This window comes from Patagioenas fasciata, chromosome 8 (assembly GCF_037038585.1).
Source record: "Patagioenas fasciata isolate bPatFas1 chromosome 8, bPatFas1.hap1, whole genome shotgun sequence".
NCBI classification, from domain to species: Eukaryota; Metazoa; Chordata; class Aves; order Columbiformes; family Columbidae; genus Patagioenas; species Patagioenas fasciata.
Genome location: NC_092527.1, coordinates 21,885,621 through 21,912,187, shown reverse-complemented (window position 1 = coordinate 21,912,187; position 26,567 = coordinate 21,885,621). Strand labels below are relative to the sequence as shown.

Below are 26,567 nucleotides of genomic sequence, written 5' to 3'. Positions count from 1 at the left end.
AAAGATGGGGGATTTAAAGGTTTAAAGAAGAGGCAGTGGCTGCCTGATATATAACAAACCTTTGAAAAATTATGAAGCAGTGAAAATCCCCTACAGGTCCCAACAAAATGTGTCCAATTTGCATTCCTGCGAGCCTTCCATACACACCACTGTGTTCCTGTGTGTACACAGGCAAATAAATCCCTAGGAATAATACAACTGGGACCTGAATCTGATCTCTGATATATTATTGCTCCAGAGTTCCATTCCAACCTTCACGAACAGCTTTTTTTTTTTGTTCCAGACAACTAAATCAAAGCAGTCCTGATAAGCTTTCAAGGCAGGGAATGCAAGGAATGGTTTAATGAATGTTACAACTCAACCTGTTACAGACTACAGAGCATTACGGAAGATGACGGGGAAAAAAAGCACATATGACACTCCATGTCTGGAAGTCTCATAAATTCAAACCCAGAAGCACCTGCCTTTCTAAGCCCCTTTATATTAAGCCCAACAAAAACTCACTGCTGACTGTGCAAAGGGACATAAAGAACAGAAAGTGAGAAGAACTGTGTCAGACAAATACAGGAGTTTTCCTATTGAAAAGTGACATTAGTTCTAAGTTTGGCACAGAAAGATTAGAGTCTTAATGGGTTTACACAGGGATGGCAAAAAAAAAAAAAGGGCATAAAAAGTAACAGCAAAAGAGAAAAAGGGAACATGAGTCATGGAAGATGAAGCTAAAATAATTTTTTTAAAAACATGCCCTTTTTGCAAAGCAGTGTCTGTAGCACTTACATTCAGCCCTAAGTGCTATTTCTGCACAACAAGAAACTCAGGCAGCTTCTACCAGTATAAAACTTCATCTGTGCATGCACAGGGTATGCTTGAAAGGTCTGTGTCCTGGTCCCAAGTTTTGCCTTGCTTTCACTGCTTTTTCTGTCTCTAACCATAAATGATTCTCCTCTCAAAACCAACAACAAAGTTGCAGTATAAATATTTTACAACACCCTATTGTATCTAATAAAGTTCTGTGCAGTTGAAGTTTGTGGGCTCAGACTGAAAGATAAAATTAGGCTAATACTTCAGGTGAATTTCATAAAGTGGAATTTCAGCTCAGAAAATACCAGACACTATGCTATCTCACAAAACCATTTATAATCTCCATTCCCATACATCTTATTATCTACAGGGTGTTCAAGAGGAGGTCAAGAACTAAGTAACTATGTTCCCCCAGATTCTATGTACCTATATGGCCTTGTTTTCTTCTTTCATCATCTTACGTGCATTCTTGTCCCAGAGGTAGTAGGTAAAACAGTTCAAAGGTTTCAAATGAAGTAACTACCTTCTTCGTATAATTAAACAGCTGAGATAATCAAAATAGGTTAACAATTCAACATGTAACTGCCTGTAAATAAACCTTAAATACCATAAGCTAGACAGTTGCAAATGACTGTGGTAGAACACAAAATAGTTACATTTACAGAGATTAAATGCTTCCTATTTACACGATCACATATATCGACACAGCTAGATGAGAGTTACATGTAATTCTACAGCCATCCTGAATAAATCATCACGTAGACAACCAGAGCAAAGCCATTCTTACCACACAACAGCGGCCCCAGAAGAAATCCTTGCAGAAAAAGCTCCTGTAGCTCCTGCTCCGGCAGGGGGATTGGACTAGATGAACTTTTGAGGTCCCTTCCAATCCCTAACACTCTGTGATTCTGTAGATTAGTTTTAACTATTCTAGTCACTTTCCTCCCAGCAGCAGGTCCAAAAACATCTCTAATTGTTCCAGGATTACAGTCTCTCAGCATTTTTGTGGTTTTCACTTATTATTGAAGCCTTCTCTTCCTTTCCTTCCAATTTCATCTAGCTCAAATTGACTGCTATTATTCTTCCTGCTTCAACTTCTAATCCACATTTGGTTCCCTTACAATGTTGTGCTCCACGCAAGAGGTATGCAATGACTAAAAATAAGCAGCAGAAATCTGAAAAATCTGTACATTTTCTACTGCTTTAAAGACATTTAGTCACCTAGCCCATTAACAAGTCAAAAGAAAATAGATCAATTTTCATGGACTAAAAATACTTGGGCTTTCTGTTCACATTGCTTCGTGTTCATAAACATCAAGTGTTTGCAGGAAATCTAAACTCTACTAATACACTGATCCACCATTTCTTATGCTTATTCAAACTAATACGCCTCTTGTATGCCTCCCAATATTACTACATATTTTATTGCACATAATACTTAATAATTTCAAAGCCCTTTACAAATAATCTCCTTGTGCTTTGATCCTTATAGATTTCTTTCAAATTTAAGGAACTTAAACTATTTTTAATATCACAGTCTGATTCTTTTAATACACTTCTAATGCACTATAGTTGATCTCAGCTTCTCACCTTTACAGCAGAACTCTGCCATTTTAAAATAAAATATAGATGTCAAGAAAGGAACAACATCCTTCTATGAATGGTGGTAGACACATAAGCAAAGATCAATATATTCTGAATATACGTTATGCTTGATTTAATGTTTGTTGCTAGACACCTGATTAAAACGTAGTTTGTTGCCATACATACTGACAGCTGATGCACAGAAAGACAAACAGTTTGCCAGCACCAGACGATCAGACAACACAGGTGTCCTTTGATGTGAAATTTCACCTGCAACATGATGTTCGGCCCTTTCAGTTTTATTCCAGGGTGAGCTGGGCAAAGGAAAAATAAAACGGAATAAAGAACTAGATTAAAAAGGCTTTGAGGAACAGCATCTGGGCAGTCTGAAGATAAACAAGAAACCTCTAAGGCAGGGGTGTCAAACTAATTTTCACCAGGGGCCTCATCAGCCTTGTGATTGCCTTCAAAGAACCAAAGGTAATTTTAGGACTGCATAAATGTAGGAGTAGTTACACCTATACATTTGACCCTCTGAAAGCAACTGCAAGACTGATGTGGCCCCCAGTAAAAATGAGTTTGACACCCCTACTCTAAGGTGTAGACTTCAAATCTCAATTGCTGGAAGCTGGAACACCTGGGCTAAGAGGCATGCGTGCAGACAACAAGATTTATTTTTTTTTAAATGTACTGTTCCTCCTGCTGAGGTTTACATTGCAAACGGCGTAGGCAAGTCAGGTGTGCTATGTAACACAGCCAGTAAATAGAGTCTTGAGTCAGCTCTGTCAATGAGAAATGGTGAGGTTCTACCCCTGCATAAGTCATGACAAGCAGCACAGTATTTGGACCTGGTGCAATCCGGAAAAATAACAAATTAATCCTGAGGGCTTACACATATTTCCAAAGAACACAGTACACTGACAAAACAGTTTTCTCTACTTAGTCATGCAGCTTTACTCAAAAAGCACAGAATTCCACATCTTACTCTACCACTTGTAACTACAGAAAACTTTCAGACAGGCTCTAGTTCGAACCAGTTGCATCCTCCAGCAAACTACTAATTTTTTTCCCCTACATCAAAAAGAATTCCAACACTAGTTTAGCTCTTTGGACTTCTGAGGATAAAAACTGCAGTGTATTATATAGAAGTTTGTGAGGTAGATTTTAGATCAGACTCATGGCTCACTGAAAATGTTAGCATATACATAACACTTTTTACAACCACAGTTATGTACCCCCAATGCCCTTGGATACAAATTCTCTGCCTCCACACTCCTGTGGTATGCTGTGCACCTGTTGGGTGCTAACCCCACCCCAGAAACAGCCCAGCCCAGGGCAGCAGCAGAGCTCCCCGCGGTGGGAAGCCGCGCAGGACACGCTGCAGGGCCAGGAACTAACCACAGGCAGCTACGGTGCACAAAGCTGTCAGGGGTTCCATCTCCCAGACATTCTTGAGCAAGCAGATGAAAAAAAAAACAGCCCACTGAATCAAGAATATGCTGCAAATGACACAGATGAAGTTATTAGATCCTTTATGGAGAGGAAGAAAGCATAGTCAGCTATTACCGATGCTTAAGTAGGGCTTGTTGTGTTTTGTTTGTTTGTTTTTCCTCCAATCTGTAGCCATCTCCAACTTTCCTTGATAAGCTCCAGAAAGTTTGTAATTCACTGTTCCATTTTCTGCTGCTTGCATCTGTTGAGATTATAATTGTCATTGCCCATGATTATGTCTTTCTGTATAAAAAATAGCCTACACTGCCCTATGCTGGTATAGATTTCTGTAGGCCACTCTCTAACACCATTGGTTCAATTTTCCTCCAGAAACACTAATTTGTTTTGAGACTCAGATCAGTATCACAATGGTTCAAGAATCTTTATGCCTTTGCCAATTAGCTTTTGCTGGAGGAAAGCCTTGTAATTCACACTTTCTATCCCTGCTCATCTTCTACATATCAAATACGAACAAAAGAAAACAATTTTAGAATGTGGGCTTTCAGCCCATTTTCAAGGGAGGTTTTAATGTTTTTTTGTTTGAGGTTTTTGTTTGTTTTTCTGGAACGATGTGAGCTAGAAACAATTTTGTTCCTGAACAAAAGTCAGGATTCTTTGTTATTACCATGTCCTGAAACACTGCGAGTTACTTTTAATGTTTGATGTCCCCACCTATTTTCAAAAAGAGCTTAAACTAGAATAAAATGTGTGCTATTACTATTTAAACACTATAGAATATATTGGTATCAAGTCTCTATATCTGCTCCTACCAATTTTACCATTTCTGGTAACACTCCTACCATAAGAACATAGGACAACAGAACACAGCAAATGTGTTGGATCCTGCTGGTACCTTAGCTACACTGAAAAAGTAGGTAAGTCTCAGAAGTATAGGAAATCGTTCTTCAGATGACAGACAGAACTTCCTTTCCCAGAACAATCTGTCTCCTGCCCTGACGACCCATTCCTGCTATATTTACCCAACCAAATTTTGCCAGTGATACATTTCCAGATGCACTTCAGCCACATGTCCCTGTCAGTCAGCCCAAGCACAGAGGAATCTGAGCAGAGAACAGCTCCTAGAAATCACTACATGTTAATCCATGCTTCCTCTCTTGCTTGCCTTTAGAGTTAAAGGAGACTAAATTCTGTAAAGCATTATTCTCGGTTTATTTTAGAAGCAGTTGTGGGGACAAGAGGTACTTCACTTGATACAGCTATTTACTTCAACTGCTTGCTTTATGGCTGACAGAGACACCTGAACAGTGAAAAAAAAAAAAATCTGAAACATGCAGTTAAAAATAACTGGCTGTTTCAACCAATTCATACTGGGTGTCTAGAAAGAAACTGTAAGGCTGTCTGAAGAAAGGCTGGATACTAAATAAGGAGCTTACAGCTCTAATCTACCATGGGAGAGCCAATTCCTGTCCTAGGAAAAAAAATTCAAAAAAGTGCCATCTTTGTTGGAGAAAAGTAACACATATCAAGCAAGGAAAATGAGTTCTAGATTTCAGATAGTTCAATTTAAGAATGGTGACCAGCTAAAATGAGTTGTGGAGAAGTAAGAATAGGATCTAATGAAAAGCTAGCTTTATTTCTTCTAAGATAAGCCACTTTACTATTTTAAGTTATATTCTTCATATATTCTACTATATACTTCTGATCTCACGCTATCTCTTCCAAGCCTAGCTGCACAGCTAGGTTCTTTTATTTTCATAATTTTATCAAACACTTAACACCCAACATCCGATAATTATTTTGGCTCTTGCTGAATTTCTAAGATCTCTGAGATCCTTTGAACAAATGACCAAATAAACTCTCTTCCTCAACTCCACATTTTTAAAATATGTTCTTCACAGCTCCTATCTCAATATAGCTTCTCAAAAAATAAGTGCATTTTTTTGAGACTAGAACAACAAGGCAGGGGGAAGAAAAAACCACAAAACACCAAAGTCACCTCTCAGGATCTTATTAGCAAGAAGACACTGTCATTACACTTGTGGCCATTCAGTGGAATCAGGGTAGTTCTCAGTTGTAGGTACTGCAAGTCTTCCAGAGAAGGAGATGGGAGCTAAATCAGTGATACAAGAGGACAAAGTGAGCAGAGAAGCTGAAAGGGTTTAAAATTGTAAATATCCTTCCTTTGGCTCCCCCCTCCCCTTTTCTGGAAAGTGCAGACAGGCAGTTTCAACCTTTCCACCGTTTATTTAACTGGCTTAACAGAGGGTCCTAACAGGTCACAAATAAGCTTTTTAAATAAAAAGCACAAGTTGAAATCAACTGTGAATATATCAAAACTCATGGCCAGGCCATTTTCATTACTCGACGTGGAACTGAAAACTACATCAACCTTTTTTTAACAGCAGATTCACACAAGACCTCTTCAGCTAGCTGAGTGCATGTAGGGGCTTCTCAGAATGAGATCCATTCTTCTAAAGCAAACAAGGTTTGCACCCAAAAGTAGTACTGCTTAAGGACAAGTACATCCTTTATAACAGTCTAGATTATTTGACTACAGCATTAAAATTTTAAATTTAAAAATGTTTTTGCTAGAGAGATCATTCCTGTTTCCTTAAGCTCTGTACATTTGCACATTTTCTGAGACCCTTTTCAAATCTGTTACACTGAACACTCTTCCAAGCATCTGACTGGCACAACATACGAGAAGAGTGGAGACCAGCACAAGAAGAAAGAAAACGAGCATCTTATGGGTAGCACTGAAAGATGTTAAAAACAAAAACCCGAAAAACACCGGTCAGTGCTGGGCAGGATCAAGTGAAATGTGGGCAAAATATGAACTGCATTACATGTTAGAGTTTATTAGCGGCCTCATACAGCTGCTCTAATTCAGGCATCTAATACAGGGATGTGAACAGCTGGTACCATCACCTGCTGCTCCTGCAGAGTGAAAGGAAGTGTGTGACCTTCCACTGCAGCACATGGGCCTTGTGCATGTGAACAAGTACCAGTACAGCCTGCGAAACTCAATAGCATTAAGAGCTGCCATACAAAATGAAACTACAATTTAAAGGCAGCTGAATGGGAATGGACGTAGCTTGCAGATTTCTAAGAGATTGTTAGTAAAAGTGGAAGGGAGAAAACAGTTTGCAAAATTTAAGTTGATGTTGTCTCTGACACAAAGCTTTAACAACTATTAAATTAAGCATTCCAGGATCTCTATGAGGGTATCTCCTCCTATTATTTAATAATATATTTCTTCAGCAATTTCTTTTTCTCTGAATAAGTTATTTAATTATTGAACTACCAATCAGCTACTTTGTTAGAGTTGTTCTATTGATTTCTACAACATCTGAATCTTTTCATTTCTTCCTCTCCTATGTTTCCAACACTCTTTGCAAAGCCTTTTCATGAAGAAAATGTTACTTTTTTATTTATCAAACATGGATATTTCTTCCCTTATGTTCTTAATGAAGCAGAAGCCTTCATGATGAAAGTGTTGAGACTCCTCTGTCACACAAAGAAGTCTCATGCTTTCAGAAAATGTTGTTTAGAACTTCCCTTTGCCAAACCAAAACGTCGTTTTCCTAAAATATCACAGCACTCCCGTTTCAACTGAAAATGTCTCTTCCTGTTGACCATAATATTTTTTAACAGATTGGTAAATATTTGGGCAAACAATTCCTATACCTTTGTGTTCCTCATCAACAATGCTACCAAAGTAAATATTCCCAGGACTGTATTGTCCCTTCTCCCTGTACCAGCCTGATCACTTCACATGTGAAACACTAATGTAATACTGAGGCAGAACGTATTTAAGAGAAAGGAAGAACAAAAGTAAAATTTGATAGTGCTTGTTAGATCTTAAGTCTGTCTAAACATTTCTGCACTTCAGGCACTGAAAAACCAAATGTTTTAACTAAGCTCTGAGTGTGCATAGAAAAACAGTATTTCTGAACAACAAACGTGAAAACCTCAGGCTGAAGTGAAAACCAGCTAATGATGTCTCCTCCCATGCTGCCATGACAGCCATCTTACTTATTACAGAACTATTATGGGCCACTATAAACTGTCTAATCCCGCTTTGAAGAAAATCCAAGTTCCTGAGTGCAGTTACTACAGATGCTTGCATAAGCAACCACATTGTACCACTGCCACTTGTTTTATTTCTAGAATAAAGCCCCCTCCCCCAGGCTATATCCAGATCTAACAGATTGTTCTCTTTCAATATGCCCTAATCCAGATAACAACCACACCTTGATTTATTTCAACAATCCTTCATATTTACAATTTGCCACCTAAATTATTTCAGCATGTAATCACAAAGTAAATGGAATCTAATTCAACAGCCACTTGGCAGATTTTGTCACTGTACTAAGAAAAATGACAATTTCCTGAAAAATAGCAGGACACAAAGACACATTTTACTAAAAAACGTCCTCCCATAATTAAGTTAAACACTATCAAAAGTAAACAGCATTGTTTAGAGCTCTCTCATCTCATCTAAGTAGCACACATATCAAGAATTATTTACAGTCAAGCAAGCATTCAGACTCCTGCACCAAGCAGAGACAGCATACACTTTCTGAAAGACACTTCTTTATAACTTACTGTTTCGATATGGCTAGGAATAAGTTTCAGCTTACTGCTGCAAAGACAGAACTGGAAATTAGAACTTCTGAAGAGCTTATATTAGGGTATAGATAGAGGATCAAACAATCAGAGTACCACCACTGAAGAATTTAACATGTTCCACTAACAAACATTAATCAAGTGCATCCCTCAAGTATTACAACTGTGTAATTGTGATTATAGTGCAAAATACATTAGCATAAGCTGCCATGTTAACAGTTTATCAATCTGTTCTTTTTAATCGGATGGTTAAAGCCAATATAACTCCAAACATTAGTGTACAAGTTCTCGTCTAACAATTTTTACTTTTATATTTCTACTCATCTCACACTTTTTTTTTTTTTGGTCAGAATGTCTTGCCCTGTTCCTCAACTGTCACATAACTACACATCTCCTCTTTACTTCACAATATGCTTGAATACAAAAGTAGTTTGAAGTGACAACTTTTAACCTCACAATTGCACCATGCAAAGAGCACAAACATAGTCATTTAATGAAGTTCAAGTGATAAGGAGTCTATCTGTGACTTTAAACTAAATGAGGAATGTCCAAATATAATCAGGAGTTCAAAGCAAGAGCAAGTCACTTTAGCAGTTCCAACAGCATTTCCAAGTCACATGGATCCAGTACATCACACAATACTACTGTATATCTACCAATTTTCTTCAGTAACTATGACTAGTTGATAACTGTTCCTTCTCAAGATGGGTGTTAGTTCCTACAGTTTCGCGATTACATGTTCTGATTCACTGTCCCTACAAGAATTACATACATTTAAGTCACTTATGATTCCACATTCCTCACTCTGTTAACAAATTCACATATTTCCATTCACTCCTAAAGTTTTTCGCAGAAAATATCTGTTGATGTCACCAACACTGGAATGAATTCAAACTCATTCATAACATGAATCATCTTTTTCGCCTCAAAATCCGTCATATCACAAGACCTCAGACCCTGACTTTAAGCCACTCTATTACAGGCAACGTATGCCAAACTTTGTAGCTTTTAGAGGTGCTGTAAAGCAAGTTAAAATGAAGTAATCTAAAAGAGAACAGGAGTTTTCATAGGACTACATATAGATGTAAGTTTCATAGCTCTTTCCTGGATAAATTTGCTGTCTTGTATAATTTTCTAAAGGCAAATTACAAAAGCGAGATCTTGACTATCTATCTGAATCCAAAAAAAAAAAAAAAATTACAATGAGGAGGTCCATAACATGTTGGAAGACTTTTTTTTTTCCTGATCACAAAAAAAACCCCCCTTCAGTAATAACCTATTCCACAACACTCAGCACACAAGCTAGGTAGTTATCTTAAAAAGAAAAAGCTCTTGCAAGTTTACCTCCAACAGGCAAGCCACTCACCACACATCCCTCACTATTAACGTTCCCTAACAAATCAGCTTGCTATTTTAATAAAACTATTATCCATTACTCTGCTACTTTCGTACTTACTTTTAAAATCCCTCCCATTCTACCTCTCTTCTTGCTGGCTTTTTTCTTCCACACTGATTATTGAGAGAAGCAGCACATTATCACACACCCCTGCACTATTCCTGAAAAAGGAACATTTTACCCGCTTGAATCTTCTTTCAAACCTCTCCCTCAAACACACATCTTGCTATAAACTGTATTAGGGATAAGCCAACAACGGCGTGTTTGAACAACAAATTGAGGTAGTCATTAAGAAAAACTCAAATGTTCAACAACTTTGTATACTTAATGACTTCTCCCTGCTTCTACCCTCTTAAGCTACAAACTCTTTGAGGTGACAAATGTTTCAGCACACTTGTTGCGTATGAATGATCAACACTTCTTGGCGTTGTTACTTATTATGCAACTATATAAATATGCACCTGCACCTTACAACACAAGTTTTTGCTTCTTTGAAGTAAATCACCTTTGAGACATGATTTTTAACGGGTTAAATGGCAGCAGTTTAGGGAGGAGAGATGACAGTTAAAAGGAAAGGTGAGAGAATATCTATATATTTAATAAACTTATAGTGGAATTCAGCAATTTCATGTACACTCCTACTTCCAGAGGGTTTTTACTATAATGCAAATAGCCTTAACATCTCTTATATGGCCACAATACCTTTTAACAAGTCTTGACCAAAATAAAGACATCACCATCAAAAAAACCTGGAATAAAACCTCAATGGGTGACTTAGGAGGAACCTTAACTTCAGTGGAGCATCTGGTACTGCCTTTCTAACCAAATCAAACTGCAATTTATTGCCCTCTAATGTATGTACATTAGGCCATTTCCTTTATGGCTCCACTTCACACAGATGCAGTAACTGAAGGAAATAATGGAGTGCCCAACAAGTGGGGAAGTAATTGCTCAACAGGCGTGGAACAAGAGAGAGTCAGTTGCACACCGTGCACATGTGGCAGCTCTTCAGAGCCCAGCCCTGAGGGGTAACAGAAAGCTGGTGTTACACAGCATGCGCACTGCGGGAACTCTGCCAAACACAGCCAGGAGCACTTGTCCATCTAAATCCTTGGGCCTGTAACGATTAGGGGTCAGGAAACTATTCCTTCCAACAGCACCACCTCCTGCCTGTACCTGCCAGTCATTACCCATGCCCGGATGAAGACTGTTAAGCTCCAAGCCCTCATCCTAAATTGCACCCAAAGAACTCTATTGAAAGGATGCTTAGGTGGTATTGCAAGGTGGTGATGCTGGACTGCAGAAGGGACAGTTCAGAGGCCCTGACTTCAAGAGAAATGCAGAAATACCTTATGTGAAGACCATCTTGCTGGGTTTGTTGTTGGTGGCTGTTTTGTTTGTTTTTTTTGTTTTGTTTCTGTGGGTTTTGGGGTTTGTTTGTGTTTTGTTTTGTGGTGGTGGTTTTTTTTTTTCCCTCTAGATATTTCCAGAGTCACTCCACTTCTTTGACATTTATTCAGTAAATTTCTTACTAGTCAGAAACACAAAACAGAAGATGAATATAAGAGCCAAAACGTTATCAAATTAAGGATGCTACACAACCACAGTTTAGACCCTTCTGCCTGTTCAGTCTTAGTTATATGATCTCTCATTTACAAGCTTCCCCTTCTCAGGAGTCCCAGTTTCATTCAGTAACCTATGTTGAAGAGCTCAGTGAACAATTCAACAAAATCAATTAGAGTTCTGAGTGACCCCATCTGTACAGCCAAACTCATCACACACTGTATAAATGCTGTCCCAAACACAACAAAAAGCCTTGGAAAAGGTTATGGTGCTCATCTTCATGCATCTATAAGCTTCACAAATACTAATAGTTACTCTTCATTGAACACATTCCTCCCCTTCCTTTCTTTATACAGAAAATAAACTAAATCTTAAGTGAAATTACCACAATTTTGATGTTAGTTTTGGGCTTGAGAGCTTGCTGTGCAGCTACCATTCTTAGGGCACATGAGTGTCACTCCAGAAAAAAAGCTGCTTAGAAAGTAAAGCAGAAAATTAGCAACCACCCAGGAAAAGTCTGGTTTATTATTTCTCCAGTAACACCAAGAAAATCTATGCCAAAAATACAAATAGAAACCTATTATCTGAGGGAAAATCAAAGATCTCAGCCATAATACTGTCATTTGATTAATCTGATGTTAAAATGACATTAAAAAGAAGACTAATCTCTCTCAAAGAGAGTATTTGGAACTATCTGCAGCTTTAAAGCAAAAATACCTCATTGGTTTACAGTCTCTGCGCACTTGGGAATGTCTGCATTCATGAAGACAAGGCACTTGCTTTTAAAATGGCGACTTTTACGGTATCATCTGAACACAATCCTCAAAAATCAAGTCTAGAGTCAGCCTGCAAGCAAATAAGCAAATTAAGGTTGTCATTTTAATCTTCAGAATTCTTAGAGTAAGAAGGTGACAGAAAATATTAAGAGAAATTAATTACCACTTCTGTACACTGTGTCAGGTTATCCAATATGAACTCAAATTGTATTGCCATCCACTTATTAGAGTGAGGCTGAGTTAAAGTTATAGAAGAAACCTTATTCTATCAATTTTCTTACCTTTCTAACACCCTTTCCATTCCTCTTTAAAACTTTATAGAGAATATAATAAAAGCTAAATGTTAGCCTGAATTGCTTGGTATCCCAAAATACCAAGTTAGCATGTATGGACACCTGTTATTGAAACAAAAAAAAAGCAAGTTATCACAGGAGCAGACATAATCTCGTAAACCATTGAGCTTTCTATATATTTTATATGAAGCTGATATGCAATGGAAAAAGTTTAGGGTTTTTTTTTTTATGTCTGCTTTAGAAAACATTGCAATCCTTCAACACAAACAAAGGGAGAAGTATCACAGCTTACAGTTCACCAATATTTGTTATTCGCTAGTAAGTCCAGACACTTCCTGCAGAAACTCAGTGTATAAATAATAAATAAAATACAGCATATCTGCAAAGTAACAATCATTGCAGCACTATACATATCACGCATCCATATGATCTAATTCCTACATCTCTTAGAAAACACCCAACACATTATTTTTTCTGATTTCTTATCTTGACTAGACCACTATTAAATAGCACTGCAGTAGCATTAAGAACAGGCCACACATTTATATTTACCATCAATTTACCACTTCTTAAAACTAGATCTTTCAGAAAAAGTTCAGACATTAATCCCACATCAGGATAAAATTCCTGTATTGTTTTATGTATGTCAGATTTTCCCTGAAACCTGAGCTTCCAGAGCTCAGACTCAAAATGAGTGTGCAATCAAATCTACATACCAGAAAACTGATGGCTACAGTAACAAGTATATTAAGTCAGTACACTGGGCAAAGGTTCTCTTACGGTTACAGTCATTTGACCTTTAGCCAGCTCTTAATGCCCCAGCCAACCCTCTAAAGATGGAGATTTGCAGCAGCTTCTTGTCTGAAATAAGCCATGAAAAGATTCTTCTGAACCAACTGCACAAGCATTCATTTAAAATGTCATGAATGCGCATGAAATCAGAGTGCTTCTAACAGCTTACTTTGCAGCTTCTGTTTAAACGCACTAACTCTGAACCACCAGAGGATAAAAGGACTCAAACCTTCCAGTCTGGCACTCATGGACCTAAAATATACACAAGCACCTCTTCACAGGTGTGTTTACCTAGTTTAAACCTTATTTAAATAGACTCTCGATACACACACTTTCCACAAACACCTGCTTCTCCCACTGCAGTGCTGACTTGTACAAGGCAGTTGGACTCAGTCATTTTCTGTCCTGAAGCCATCCTACACACCAGTAAGCTGTACCTTCAGCCACAAAAATCCTAGTTACTGACTCACCCCTCCCAGTCAGAGCAAAGCACAAATTCTACAATGAGAAGAACAACTACAGAAGTACCTGCTCTGACCCTACATTGCACTGGAATGGTCTGAAGACCTCAACAGCCACAGCAAGATTTAATGAAACGCAGTCCTCATCAGATCATGAAAAAGTAGGCTTATAATTAATTCATATTTCCAGCAATTTGTGGTAATAAAACCCTTCCCTAGTGAGCTCAAAAGCATTCTAAGTTGGAAACACTCATGAAAGAGAAGATGCTCGGTTTTCACTGGATGTCAAAACGAAGCTTCCTTTTGTTGACCTAATTCCATAAGAAAACTGACAAAATGAACAAATATTTCAATATCCAGCCGCATTTTCTAGATATTCAGATTACTTTAAAAAGTAGTCAAATGAAAGTTGTGGTGAAAGTGACCCTAGATCCAAATTTGTATCAATACTAAGGCTTCTATCAGTTTAAAAATAACCTTTGAAAATGTAGTTGTATTTCAGTTTTGCATGCATGGACAAAGTTTGACAGTCACCAACTCCATACGTCGTAACTCAGGACATCAATTTTTGCTTTTTTTAAGTACTGGAAATAAAAGACATTATATCAAACTCAGGGTTATGGTACTTATCTTACTACAACAAACTATTAAATTTATCTTGGAGTACCTTAGGCATCATCCAAGATGACAGAACCTCTATTTTTCCTTTCTGTTTTTCAAGCAACTACTATAAATAATAATTAAAATATATGCAGCCCATGAAAGTGTAAAAATGGCATACAATAAACCAAATGACAGTGGATCAGAGTAGACATGGTGTTCGTTTTTTAATTATTAAACTGCTTTTATGAATCTAAATGAAATTGCCTGAGAAATTAAGTTTCTCTGTCAGAATTTTAAAGATTGACACCATTCCATGTAATACATGTCCAAGGGCCTTAGCTAGGTATGCTGAGCTGTAGAAGTGAAGTTACTCTTACCACAATCATGGGATTGTTTGCGCTGAGCAACAGCATCTTCTCAAGATGTTTCACACAATCACAGAACACCAGCTTGGAAGGGACCTCAAGGATCATCTGGTCCAGCCTATCTTGGCAAAAGCACAGTTTAGAGAAGATAGTCCCTTGTCCAGATGAATCTTAGAAGTGTCCAATGTTGGGGAATCCACTACTTCCTGTCAAGAGCCCGTTTAGACACTACAGTGGGATGGGATACCACTACTTAGTAAATACCTTGGAATGGGAATCTTTAGCTGCTGGAGGCACACAGTGCGTCTTTATACCCTTGACCAGGGTATTTCAGCTTCACAGTCATGACAGAGTTAATACCCACTAGCTCAGAGGAGAACAAAAGGTACTCCACTGCAACATGCCTAACATTTACATTGCCTCTCTTTGCTCATTAAACAGGTTTTGGTTAAATAATGAACAAACTGTATTACAGACTCCGATGAGAATTCCAAAATTATAAATCAACTGGTAAAGCCCAGAGGAGAATGAAGGGAGTGGGAGGGAAGGAAGGATAATATTGACTAATATAAAGGGCGCAGCTTGACAGTGGATATTCCTGCCACACCTGATCAAACATGCTCCATGGGGGAGGGGAAGGGAGGGCGAGAGCAAGAGGGGAGATGGGACAAGGCAGCCTGAAATTTGCATCCGGAACAGATTAAAATGGGTTCTTGGGGGATTGAGAAAATACATAATATATATTACTATAAATGCAAAATTGTACTAAAAGCTAACTCAAATGTCAAAGATTACAGCTTGAATAAATTTAAATATAAAAGTAATGCGTTTCCATGAGCTAATGAAAGAGACATGAAAGGAAGGTCTAGGAAAAAAAAAAAATAAAACCACAAAGAACCCCAAGCCTACACAAAAAAAAACCCAACCTTGGACTTTTCGTTGCCTGAAAGATGAGGCAGGAGACTCTATATCATACAAAGTATTGCTTGGGAACTAGTCCATGCCTAAAACTGAAAAAAAAAAAAAAACGGAGCAGAGCAATGATGTCCTATCTCAAGACACTAGTGTATAAATAGCATACATTGAAGTTGAAATTACCTATTTAAAAGAACCCCATGTAGTCAAACCAACATGCTACCTTCACCAAATAGAAGCAATTATTATCTCAGCATGAACTCACTTGCATGATGACTAACACAGGGAGTCTCTGAATCTCTTGGTACATTAAACTTGGTTTTCTCTAGCACAAGCAGATAGTTGACTTGCATTTTTTCCCAACAAGTCAACAGCACACTGTATCTAGCTACTCTAGATAAATGGCCAGTGTTTGACATTTACTCATACTACATTTATTTGAGCATCCTGACATTCCCTGCTCTTGTTGATGAGAAGAGGTATTTGCAATAATGGCAAAGAACTTCAGGAGTCTTATTTTAAAGAAGATTTTATCTCATAAAAGGGAGAGAATGAAAATTTCCTCCCAAAACACTTTTGGTGACTGCATATCCTACAGAAGATGAGCAAGCTTACAAAAAACAAACAAACAAAAAACAGAGATCCAGATTTTCATGTAGTCTGGGTACAAGCATACTATCCAGAACAAAGATACTATCCAGAAATCCAAACTGTGCAGGAGTTCCCCAAGATGTCATGACCTGACAGAAGTGTTCCTGCTCACAACCAAGGGAAGTTCACCTGGCAAAGAAAAGTAAAGCAGCCGCAAAAGAGGAAGGAATAAGGGCTTAGAACTGGCATATGTTCTCAGCACCTAGAAGCGCACCACCGTACTTCAAGGGAACATGGTTTTAAAGGGATCTGAAGCTCGGCACTGACAAAAGAATGGGTATGCTTTGCAATTAGAAATACAAAGTCCTCTCAAACTGACAGCAGTTCTAAACACTCACTGTAATAAAGGGACCAGAAATAAAGCATATTTTCAATTACAGTCAGTAAGACAAATCCTGGGAAGAACCAGCAGAATGCCACACGCATGTCAGGATTAACCCCAGTTCCACACTCTAAACATATACTTATGTTACACTTAAACAATCACTCCTGAAACTACAAAAAGAGAAAACATGGGAAAAAGTGGAGAAAGACAGGTTGGGAGAAAAACCTGGTCAGAATACACATCGTAGCCTTGTGTTCTACTTCTGTAATCAATACAGATTTCCAGTTGTTTTCAGTGCAGCTGGTCACACAGTAAGCCTTTCCAGAGACCCAAATGGAAGGTGAAGTCTGTGCTTCACTTATTACCGATAACATACAATAAAAACCAACAAACCAAGCAGAAAACAAATAATGGGAGGCTACTTCCTAAGCAGACTTTTCCCATCATTCACAGATCAGAAAGCAAAAACAAAGCATAGGAAAAACTATGCATACTAATATAGCAGATTTCATATATTACTACAAGCCTCAGTATATTGAAGAAACATGCATATTTGTTTTAAAAAATGTGTACACACACACACAAATACACACACACACACACACATATATATATATACACACACATCTACATAGGTATCTCTCCAGATAGTGGTAGCAGTGGGATTTGTGCACCAGTTTACCTTGGTATTATTTGTCTAAAAGTATATACATATTTGCTCTTTTCTTGTTATTCAATATACGACCTCTGGATAGCCAATGAGACAAACAAGTACATCTGTACATTTATTTGCACATACCTGCTGCTTTTTGTGTAAACTTACCTGTTATATTATTCAGCACTTCTTTTAAGAGGCTAAAGCTATGCAGCAGGGGATCCCTTTCTTCATCCTATAGGTTACATATATGAAGGAAGTAATTAATGAGGCAAACATATTCCTGAATACAAACCTTAATAATGGGTCTGTAAAGAGCTCACATTGACAGAAGTACTGTGCGTTGAGCTTATAATTGTCAGTGCATTTACTCCATCAAAATCAAGAGAAGCATTTTTATTTTCCTGCTAGTGCTCCTCAATGTCATACAGCTCAAATGTCAAAGCATAGTTTCAAGACTGAGGATTCTGGTTTGGTTTTATTGTCCTGAGAAGTATTTCTGATTAGCCTGCCGCTGTTCAATACATTTCGGAGCAAATCTAGCTCATGCCAAATTGAAATGGCTCATCTGGATTTGCTATAATGTTAATCCATGCAGATTGTAATGGGAACAGAAATACAATGACATTTGGTGCCATTAAAATAACTTGAAGAATCACAGTGCAAACTTCATAGGAATAGCTGCATCCTTTAGCCCTAGTCTGCCTTCACAATATCAAAACAAGGAGAAGCAGCAGTTTCTTCAAGCTCTGTAAATCCACAGCCACACCTCCTGCTGAGTGGCAGTGAGCACTAATGAAGAAATACCCGTTAGAAAGAAACAGGGCCCTGCCCAAACTGAAACCGCTTATGCTGGATGACAGCCACCTGCTATTCACGTGACTTTCTGAAGTGCACCACAGATACAGAAAGCCATATGCACACATTTACACTGTGGAAGCCATCAACTGACCAATGTATCATTAGACTTGGAAACACTGTATTAATGGCTTTTAACAAAACAGGTTTGAAACTATTAACAGGTTTCAGTCAGGAATACAGCTGGCAGTCACAAAACAGAGCTAAAAAAGGATTCTACACTATATGAATTTTTTTAAAGAATACCCTGTATATGACTTCCCCAATTTTTATTCCATGGTTTTCATTATAAAGAAAGTCTTATCTAAGAGGGCTTAAAAGATATATAAAAACAATGTGCTAAATCAAATAACACCATCTATTCAAAATCCCTGACATACCAGGTGATAGAAGTCTAAATGAGATAATTCCCATGTGGAAGAGAGTGTTTTTCTTTGTTTACAGGGTATACAGATTGAAGATTTCCAGCTTTGTACCTCTTCCAGTTGCTGGCACAGAAGCCAAAACCACTCAACATGAAACAACGCAGAAAGTTATTCCAACTTTACTTACAGAAGTACTATCATGAGTGCTAAAAAAAACAAACCACACAGATATTTTTCTGAAACCAGGTGGTTTCTGCCACAGCATGCACAGGTAGCAACAATTCAAGGTCACTTACCAGATGTGTGTGAGTGCTCCATCGGGCATTACGCTTTATGGCTCCCACCACCACGTTGATTTCACCTTGTACAATGTAAATGTTCTTATCCACCATCCTGACAATCCTGAAAATAAAGGTAATTCAAATTAATCTCCAGACCTTCAGAATTATTCCTTTCCTTAGATGAAACATCAAGTTGGCCCTGGCCAAACAAGAGGGCATCAGAGACGCAAGGAACTCTTTGAAATCTTTATTTTGTGCATGCAGACAAATGCAGTTGTTTTGTCAAAAGGAACACAAAAAGAAAATACTTTTCCACCAACTGCGTTTTCAAGACCATAAGAGCAGACAATTAGTTACAACAGGGCATCTGTGAAGCAAGAGTCAGCTTTGCCAAGGCACATTCCTCATTTTTTTCCAGTCTATGTGACTTCAGAGAAAGATAAAGTGTTAGGGTACCAGGACAGACATCCATGACAATGCAATAACACACATATATCCAGCACTTATGCAAAGTCCCCCAGCTCTACACAGAACACAAAGCCAATCTTGTACTCTGTTAAACAAGCATCAGTGGCTTGAATAAGCTGGCCAGAGAAAAACTCTTTGGGACTTTAAACTCTGACAAAAAAAGTAATTTATAACAGATGTTGATTTCACACTTTGTTCATGGAAAAAAGCCTTTGAGAAAGTGGGCAAGTAAAAAAAAGTCATGGGTAAGACCCCACAAAGAAGTGAGCAAAACTAGAGACAAAAGTGGATGGAACACAGGGAGAAAAAGTGAAAGGCAGACATTTACCTCTCTGAGGTCTTACAGGAAAAAACTTAAACTGATGTATCCACAGAGCGACCCAGAAGATGGGAAAAAAAAAAAACTACAAGCAAGAAATATTTGTAACAATTTGAGGAAAAGAAACAAAGGGTGGGGGATTGTTCTCTCTACGCTAACTGTAGCCCAGATATAGTCAACCACAAAGAAATAAGAATGCAGGGGAGTGAACAGACATGACTGTTTAAGAGGAATAAACAGGACTTATAAAGAGGCCAGAGAGTCAGATGATACCATGCCTGCAAATGAGAAGAATTCAGTGAAATGGTATCCAAGTAATGAGACTTTTTCAGAAGATATAAAAGGAAAATGAGGAATTCAGCTTGAAATCACAACAGGCCAACCATAGGAAAGGGAAATACTGAAAACAGATGCAACATTGATCACAACACTTCAAATCAGACATGCTCCTTTAAAGGAGTCAGCTGGGTGGGGGTAGGGGCTGTAGCAGGTGATAAAACATAGAGAATGTAAGAAGGATTTTTGCCCATGTGAAATAGCAAAGCTGAAAGGACATAGTCTTGCTGTATTAATCCAGACCTCAGAAACACCACCACAGAAATTTCAGAACATACATCCTGGATCTGTCAGGCTTCACATTTATTAACATATTTGAATTATCAACAACACTTCAAACATACAAGTATCCTCTGAGCGAATGATACGAATTTGCTTCAGAGCTCTGTAAATATTGGAAAGAAAGCAAAATATTATAAAAGACACCTTATCAAAGGAGAACATCAGATTTGTTGGTTTGATTTTTTGTTTTTGCAATAGGATTAATAATCTCATGGCAAAACTGTTTCTTACGCTGTTAGATTAATTGTACATAATGGTATTCCAAAGTGCTACAAAATAAATTAGGGGCAAAGACAAAAGTATTTTATAATATAAGAACTGCCATAACAGGCCAGATCAATAGTTTATCTCATTCACTACTAGATGATTCAGAAAAATAAACATATAGTTCTGCCACAGTTTGCTTGTGCCCTGAAGGACAAACATTTATATCCTCCCTCCACAGCTGTATATAACAGAACCACAAATATTCTTCCTATTCATGTGTCTGATGCTTGAGAGATGTCCCATCTTCAACAGTAACTTACTCCATTTATTATTTATATGACTGCATCAAAATATTTCATAAAAATACCTTTGATCATTATTTTTTTCTACTTCAGTGTGTTGTCTTTGTTTTAGTACAAGGCACTAATGGGAGATTTTCTCCTCCATGTAAAATTCTCCAGTTATTTATTTTTTTCAGTACTTCCAATACTTTCCATATTTCTACATAGGCAGCTTCAGGAATCAAAACTCTGGTCCACAGAAGTACTTTTGGAGAAATACTTTATACTCAAGTTTTTTCTGTCTTCACTGTTAGAAAGCAATACTGAGCATGTGAACTTTGGGATGCTGTTCCAGGTATTTAGCAAACTGACATGGAAACAAAGGCTCCCCAAACCTGATTTGGAAATGCATGTAAAGAAATACCAGACATACGTATCACATGCCTTGCACACACCCAGATACTCAGTAGTTCTGACAACACTTAAATTGATGCTAAAGCTTAAATGCTATTCTGCATACTACTGAATCTGTCTGCAGGACTCCTGTTTCTTCTCCTTTACTTTTAACTTAAAAGAATAAAGATGGAAAAAAATTGTTAAACTCAGTCCTTCCAGAATTTAGGAGACTTACAACGCTCAGTTGTTCACAAAACTGGTGTAATCTCCGAGCTGGAAAATATGAAGAGGACAGACACAAACCTCCAACACACACCTTTTCTTTTTAACCTGCTGGGAAACTGAACATGCGGATCCTTTCAAGCAAGGGTGCAAAAAGATGCAAGTTGTTTGGCAGGGCTCTCCTGACATGTTAAAATCCTCCAAAACTTAAGGGTTTGGGGGTTTTTTTGCAATTATAACCTTTCATTGCTAATTATTTGAGAAGACTTGATGAGAATGCACTCCTTTCCTCCTTGCAGATTCCATTAAATGTGGCTTTATTCAAAAGTACAAAATTTCACTTTACATACAACAAAAAAATTATTGGTCCAATGCAGTTGAAATAACATATAATGTTGGAGACACAAATTCACCCTCAGATCACTGAACATCACACAATACAGCCCGCCTCACCATAAACACTGGCTAAAGACAGGGAAAGATCCTGCTTGACGTTTAAGCCTGCAGTTTACCAAGTAATAGTGCATATACGTTCCAAAGCAAACCATAGCCAACTATTGTCATATATGCAAAGGACCTCTGCAACCATGTGCGGGCAAAGGAAACAGAAAATAATTACTGAGTTGGGGGGAAAGCCGGACAACCGTTTTCAGAGATGTACCTTGCAGGCTAAACCTGCCAAAAGCACAATCTATCCCCGGAAAAGCTTAAAAGTTGATTTCAAGCAATGGAAATAGCTTCTCTAGACTCCGCGCTTCTCAAAGCCTGTCCCTTTTAAACTATAAGATAATTTCAGCATGCATTCCTTCAACTGTAACTTTATCATATGCAATAAATACCTGCTCACACTTCAGAGCTCCATGTAGATGTACTACATTGAAAGAATTTTAAGATTGAAATTAACATGCTGAGTGGCAGAGAGAAAGTGACAAGATTTACCAGACCAACCTGGAATGATCAGTTGGGTTTACAAGAGCATAGTGGTAGTCAAGCAGAATCACTAAATGTATCACAGTATCACAGTATGTTTGGGATTGGAAGGGATCTCAAAAGATCATCTAGTCCAATCCCCCTGCTGGAGCAGGAACGCCTAGGTGAGGTCGCACAGGAACATGTCCAGGCGGGCTTTGAATGTCTCCAGGGAAGGAGACTCCACAACCTCCCTGGGCAGCCTGTTCCACTGCTCTGTCACCCTCACTAAGAAGAAGTTTTTTCTCAAATTTAAGTGGAACCTCTTGTGTTCCAGCTTGATCCCATTACCCCTTGTCCTATCATTGTTTGCCACTGAGAAGAGCCTGGCTCCATCCTCGTGGCACTCACCCTTTATATATTTATAAACATTAATAAGGTCACCCCTCAGTCTCCTCTCCTCCAAACTAAAGAGACCCAGGTCCCTCAGCCTTTCTTCGTAAGGGAGGTGCTCCACTCATTCAAGATTAAAAGAAAAATAAAACAAAAACCACACAAACACAAAACACACTAACATGAATGCAGGCTTTATGTTACAAAGGTATGGTCTGAAGAATGGAATGTTGTATAACTGTTGGTTGGACAGCTTAACAGAACTACCAATGCTGAAGACGATAGAAACAGTTGAAACAATCTCCCTAGCAAAATCATTGTTCCAACACCTCTTGATGTTTTCAGATCAAGACCAGATGCCTTTCTTGAAAGCAACCTTTAATCAAACACAAGACAGTGGACTCAGTACAGAAACAGACAGATTAAGTTCTGTGGTCTTGAGTTACACAGAAAAAACAAGAAAGGGACCTATTACATTTCAAATGCTTTTTAGCTCCTTATCTCTTCAGTCAGTCCTACATAAACTCCTGCTTCTTCCTCATGATAGGTTCATACACCTGCTTAAATCTGCAGACCAGTCCTCAGATTTTGCTCCTGCTCAGAGCATCGATGGTCAGCACAGTGAAAATGCCAGCTCCAAACCAAGGCAACACAGCTGCCCAGCTCACCATGCGAGACAAGAAGGCTGCGAGCATCCACAGCATCACTGCTAACAAGGTCAGGAACACGATGAGTGGGAAAAGGTGGATGCCTGAGCATGTTATAAGAGAACCAAATCTAACATGCACATGCTTCTCAAAGCCTTCAGCAATGTTCTATAGACAGTAATTATCACTATTCTAAGACTCCCAAAACAGTATCAGATGTGAAATCTTCCCATAAAAAACACTGACAAGATTTACATCTGCAAATTGTATCTCACACGTGCACTGAACACTCCACTGTTCAACCTTGGAACATCCTACCCCAAAACATCCAAGTGCATAGGAACCTGTTTTTTTTCCTGGGTACTACCATACAAAGACTCAGATATACTTTTAGGAAAGACTCCCTCCCCTGCAAGGAAAAGTCTGTAGGTCTTCTGGAAACAAGCAAGAGTTAGCATCAAAAGTGACAAAGTCTGGCAGACTTCCATCAAGTCGCTTCTTCCTCCCACTAATTTTAGCATTCAGCTGTGTCAAGTGACTCAAACCTGGTGAAACTACCCCAATAAGTAGTAGCAATAAAAAACAATATAATCACTACATATGCAAGAAAGGTTGTATTCCAAAGTAAACTTCTGTTGACCTAAATTTGCACTGGTTATGATAATGCATGAATAACCTATATAATCTCTGACCCAAATCTGGCCACTCAAGTCCTGATACAATACACTGCTACCAAAACAGAATACACAACCCCCTTCAGTCCATGAATCACAAACAATTCCTGCATAACTCAGAAACAGCTGGGTTACCCAGGAGCACAGCTGACAATCAAAAACCTCCTTGTATTCCTTCTAAGCCACACAGAGAAGGTACATGAACCTCTGTCACAAAACTGAACTTGCATGGGTTTTTCATGTAATAACTACTCTGCAACAAGCAGTAAAAGTTCAGAGAACTGAGGATGTTTCTCCAACAGATAGCTCCTAATGCCTGGAGAAAAATAATAGAAGAGTATTAATTTGTAAGTACAGCAGGGAACTGTGTGGCCCAGTGATGCCAAAATAGTGGGCAATTAAGAAGGCCCTTTAAAAGATATGCAGCATCAATGTGACAGTGGTGGCACATCAGAAAGAAAGGTGGGAGAGGCTTCTCTGCAAGTCTCCACTTTTACTTGCAACACTGAGAAATCACCTGGGAACCAAGAAGAAATAGCAAGTCGCATTTATCTGTCAGAACTGTAGAATAAAACCAAAGGTAAATATAGAGAGAAGGTTGGTTGGTTGGTTTGGTTTTTCTTTTTTTTTGTTAGTTCACACCGTTGAAACTAAGGAACACAGCACCAGCTGGACTGATAAGGTACACCCTGAGTTAGCTCTGAGCCTTCCCCTCACAACGCCTCAGGAGCTGGCGATCAGCAGGGAAAGGTCTCTGTTTCCAGGTGTTTTTGCACAGGCTGCCTCGGCGCGGGGGGAGCGGCTGCCTGTGCAGGCGCAGCGCACACCCGACACCTCCGACCCCGGCCAGGCCGCCAGCCCCGCTCCCAGCCCGCGGCGGGTGTTTGTCCAGCGCCGGGCAGCCCCCGGGGCACCCCGGGCACAACGTCACGCGTGTCGCGTCACCGCCGGGGGCGGAGGAGAGGGCTGCCAACCCCATCGCGGCCCGCTGCACCTTCGCGGCGGCCCGCCCCGGCCCCCTGCCCGCCCCGGGGCCGCCTCGGCTCCGTCCACGCCCCCGCCGGCACCGCACGGCTCCCCCACCGCGGCCTCCCTCCTTTCCTCTCGGCCCCGCGTCGCGACAGTATCGCGACAAGCGCTCGCCGCCCGGCACTGACCCCCGCATCCAAAATGGCGACGCCTGCTCCCCGCGGCGGCGGCCGCTTCACATATCGGTCAGGCAAGCGGCACTGCAGGCAGGAGGGTTCGGCCCTCCCTCTGTCCGCCTCTTCCTCCCTCCCGGCGGCAGCGGGAGACGGCGGCCGTCCCGGCGAGGCCGCTGAGCGCGGGGTCCGCCCGGGCACGGACAAGCGAAACCGGCTCCACACCGCTCTCACTGACGTGGAAACAGGCGCACCCTAACCCGCTGCCTGGTTACTGCGCGGACGGACAGCCCAAAAAACCAACCCGCACACGATGCGGCAAGCAGCTTCCCAAAATGTCCAATAGGATCACTGTGCGTAACCGGAGAAGGCGGATCCTCCAGTGACAAGCGGAAGAGAGCCAATGACAGCAGAGAAGGTAGAACTAGCAGAACCGCTGGCCAATCGCCAAGGAGCCTTGCCATCGCGGGGCGCGGCCTCGCCGGAACGGCAGCAGCAAGGGTGGTTGAGCGGAAGCGGAGGAAGCGCTGCCCCCGCAAGGCATTGTGGGCTTGGCTGCCCGCTGGTCACGGTCGCTGGCGCGTCCTGGGACTTGTTCCCTGGGGAAGAAACTCGCCAGCGAGGGTCCTGTGACGCAGTGCCGGGATCTCCCGAGTTGCCCCTGCAGCTTCTCTTAGCTGCTGGTCCCCCTGAGCAGGCCCTGAGCGGGCAGGAAGGAAAGTTGCAATGTCTGGAACACGGCACACAGCTGCTACGGGAGTACACACCGTAGCACGCACACGCAGCCGCTTCTGCCTCTGCGGTCATGCTCGCCTGGTAACCTCCCTCAAACCGGAACACAGCTGGTGCTTTGCTCAGGTCTACAAGCCACGTGCTACAGCCTCAGTTCGTCCAGCCCACCTAGCCTGGCAGCCGGGGACCACAACTCCGTGTAAAGGCGCTTTGAACCAAATTTACTGGCCAACTCTTGCCAGCAAGAGCAATCGCACAGCACCTAGCACAGTGAATTCATGGTGCTGGTCCAACCTTCTCAGCTGCTTTCCATGTCTATGCACCAGTGCCAATGCAGTGTACTTCAATGGCAGTAATTTGCAGGGTTTGCTCTGCTTGTTTAAGCCACTGCCGGTTGAACTTGGGGCAGAGGACAGAAAGTCCTCGCATTGCCTAACGGTTTTATAGCACTAGGATCTGCAGCCAGGTCAACCTGGGAGTCTGCTGTGGCAGGTTTCGGAGCGGTTGAAGCAGCTGCTACCCCAAAATCTTAGTTCTGTCTGCGGGGAAAGCATAGATTAAACTGAAGGTGGAAAGGCCAAATAATACTCACTGACTGTCCTAACAACTTCATCTGCTGCAGTGTGGCTGAAGGAGTGAAGTTCTCAGACGAAGGCTTGAGAGAATGTGCAGCAAGAATCATACCTGGCCAGCCCAACCCAAATCTGACTCTAATGCCACCCAACAGCCAGATATCATCATGTCCTTCGCTTGGGGGCACAATCTCCAGAGAGGATGTTGTCCCAGGAAGATGT

The 26,567-nt window shown here is 40.1% G+C and overlaps 1 protein-coding gene across 5 annotated transcripts in view; it reads right to left on the bottom strand.

Moving 5' to 3' along the window:
* Positions 1–25,315, bottom strand: part of GBF1 (golgi brefeldin A resistant guanine nucleotide exchange factor 1) — a 107,148-nt gene extending 81,833 nt beyond the window's left edge. For 4 of the 5 annotated variants that reach the window (XM_071811887.1, XM_071811888.1, XM_065843014.2 and 1 more), the window contains exons 1-3: positions 25,057–25,315; positions 18,781–18,886; positions 17,430–17,496 (exon numbers count right to left, since the gene is read on the bottom strand). In XM_071811887.1, the coding sequence (XP_071667988.1) occupies positions 17,430–17,496; positions 18,781–18,886; positions 25,057–25,064 (181 nt within the window). In that variant the 5' untranslated portion in view covers positions 25,065–25,315. The remainder of the gene's footprint in view (positions 1–17,429; positions 17,497–18,780; positions 18,887–25,056) is intronic. The other variant, XM_071811889.1, reaches the window with a different exon arrangement.
* Between the last annotated feature and the right edge of the window lie 1,252 nt (positions 25,316–26,567).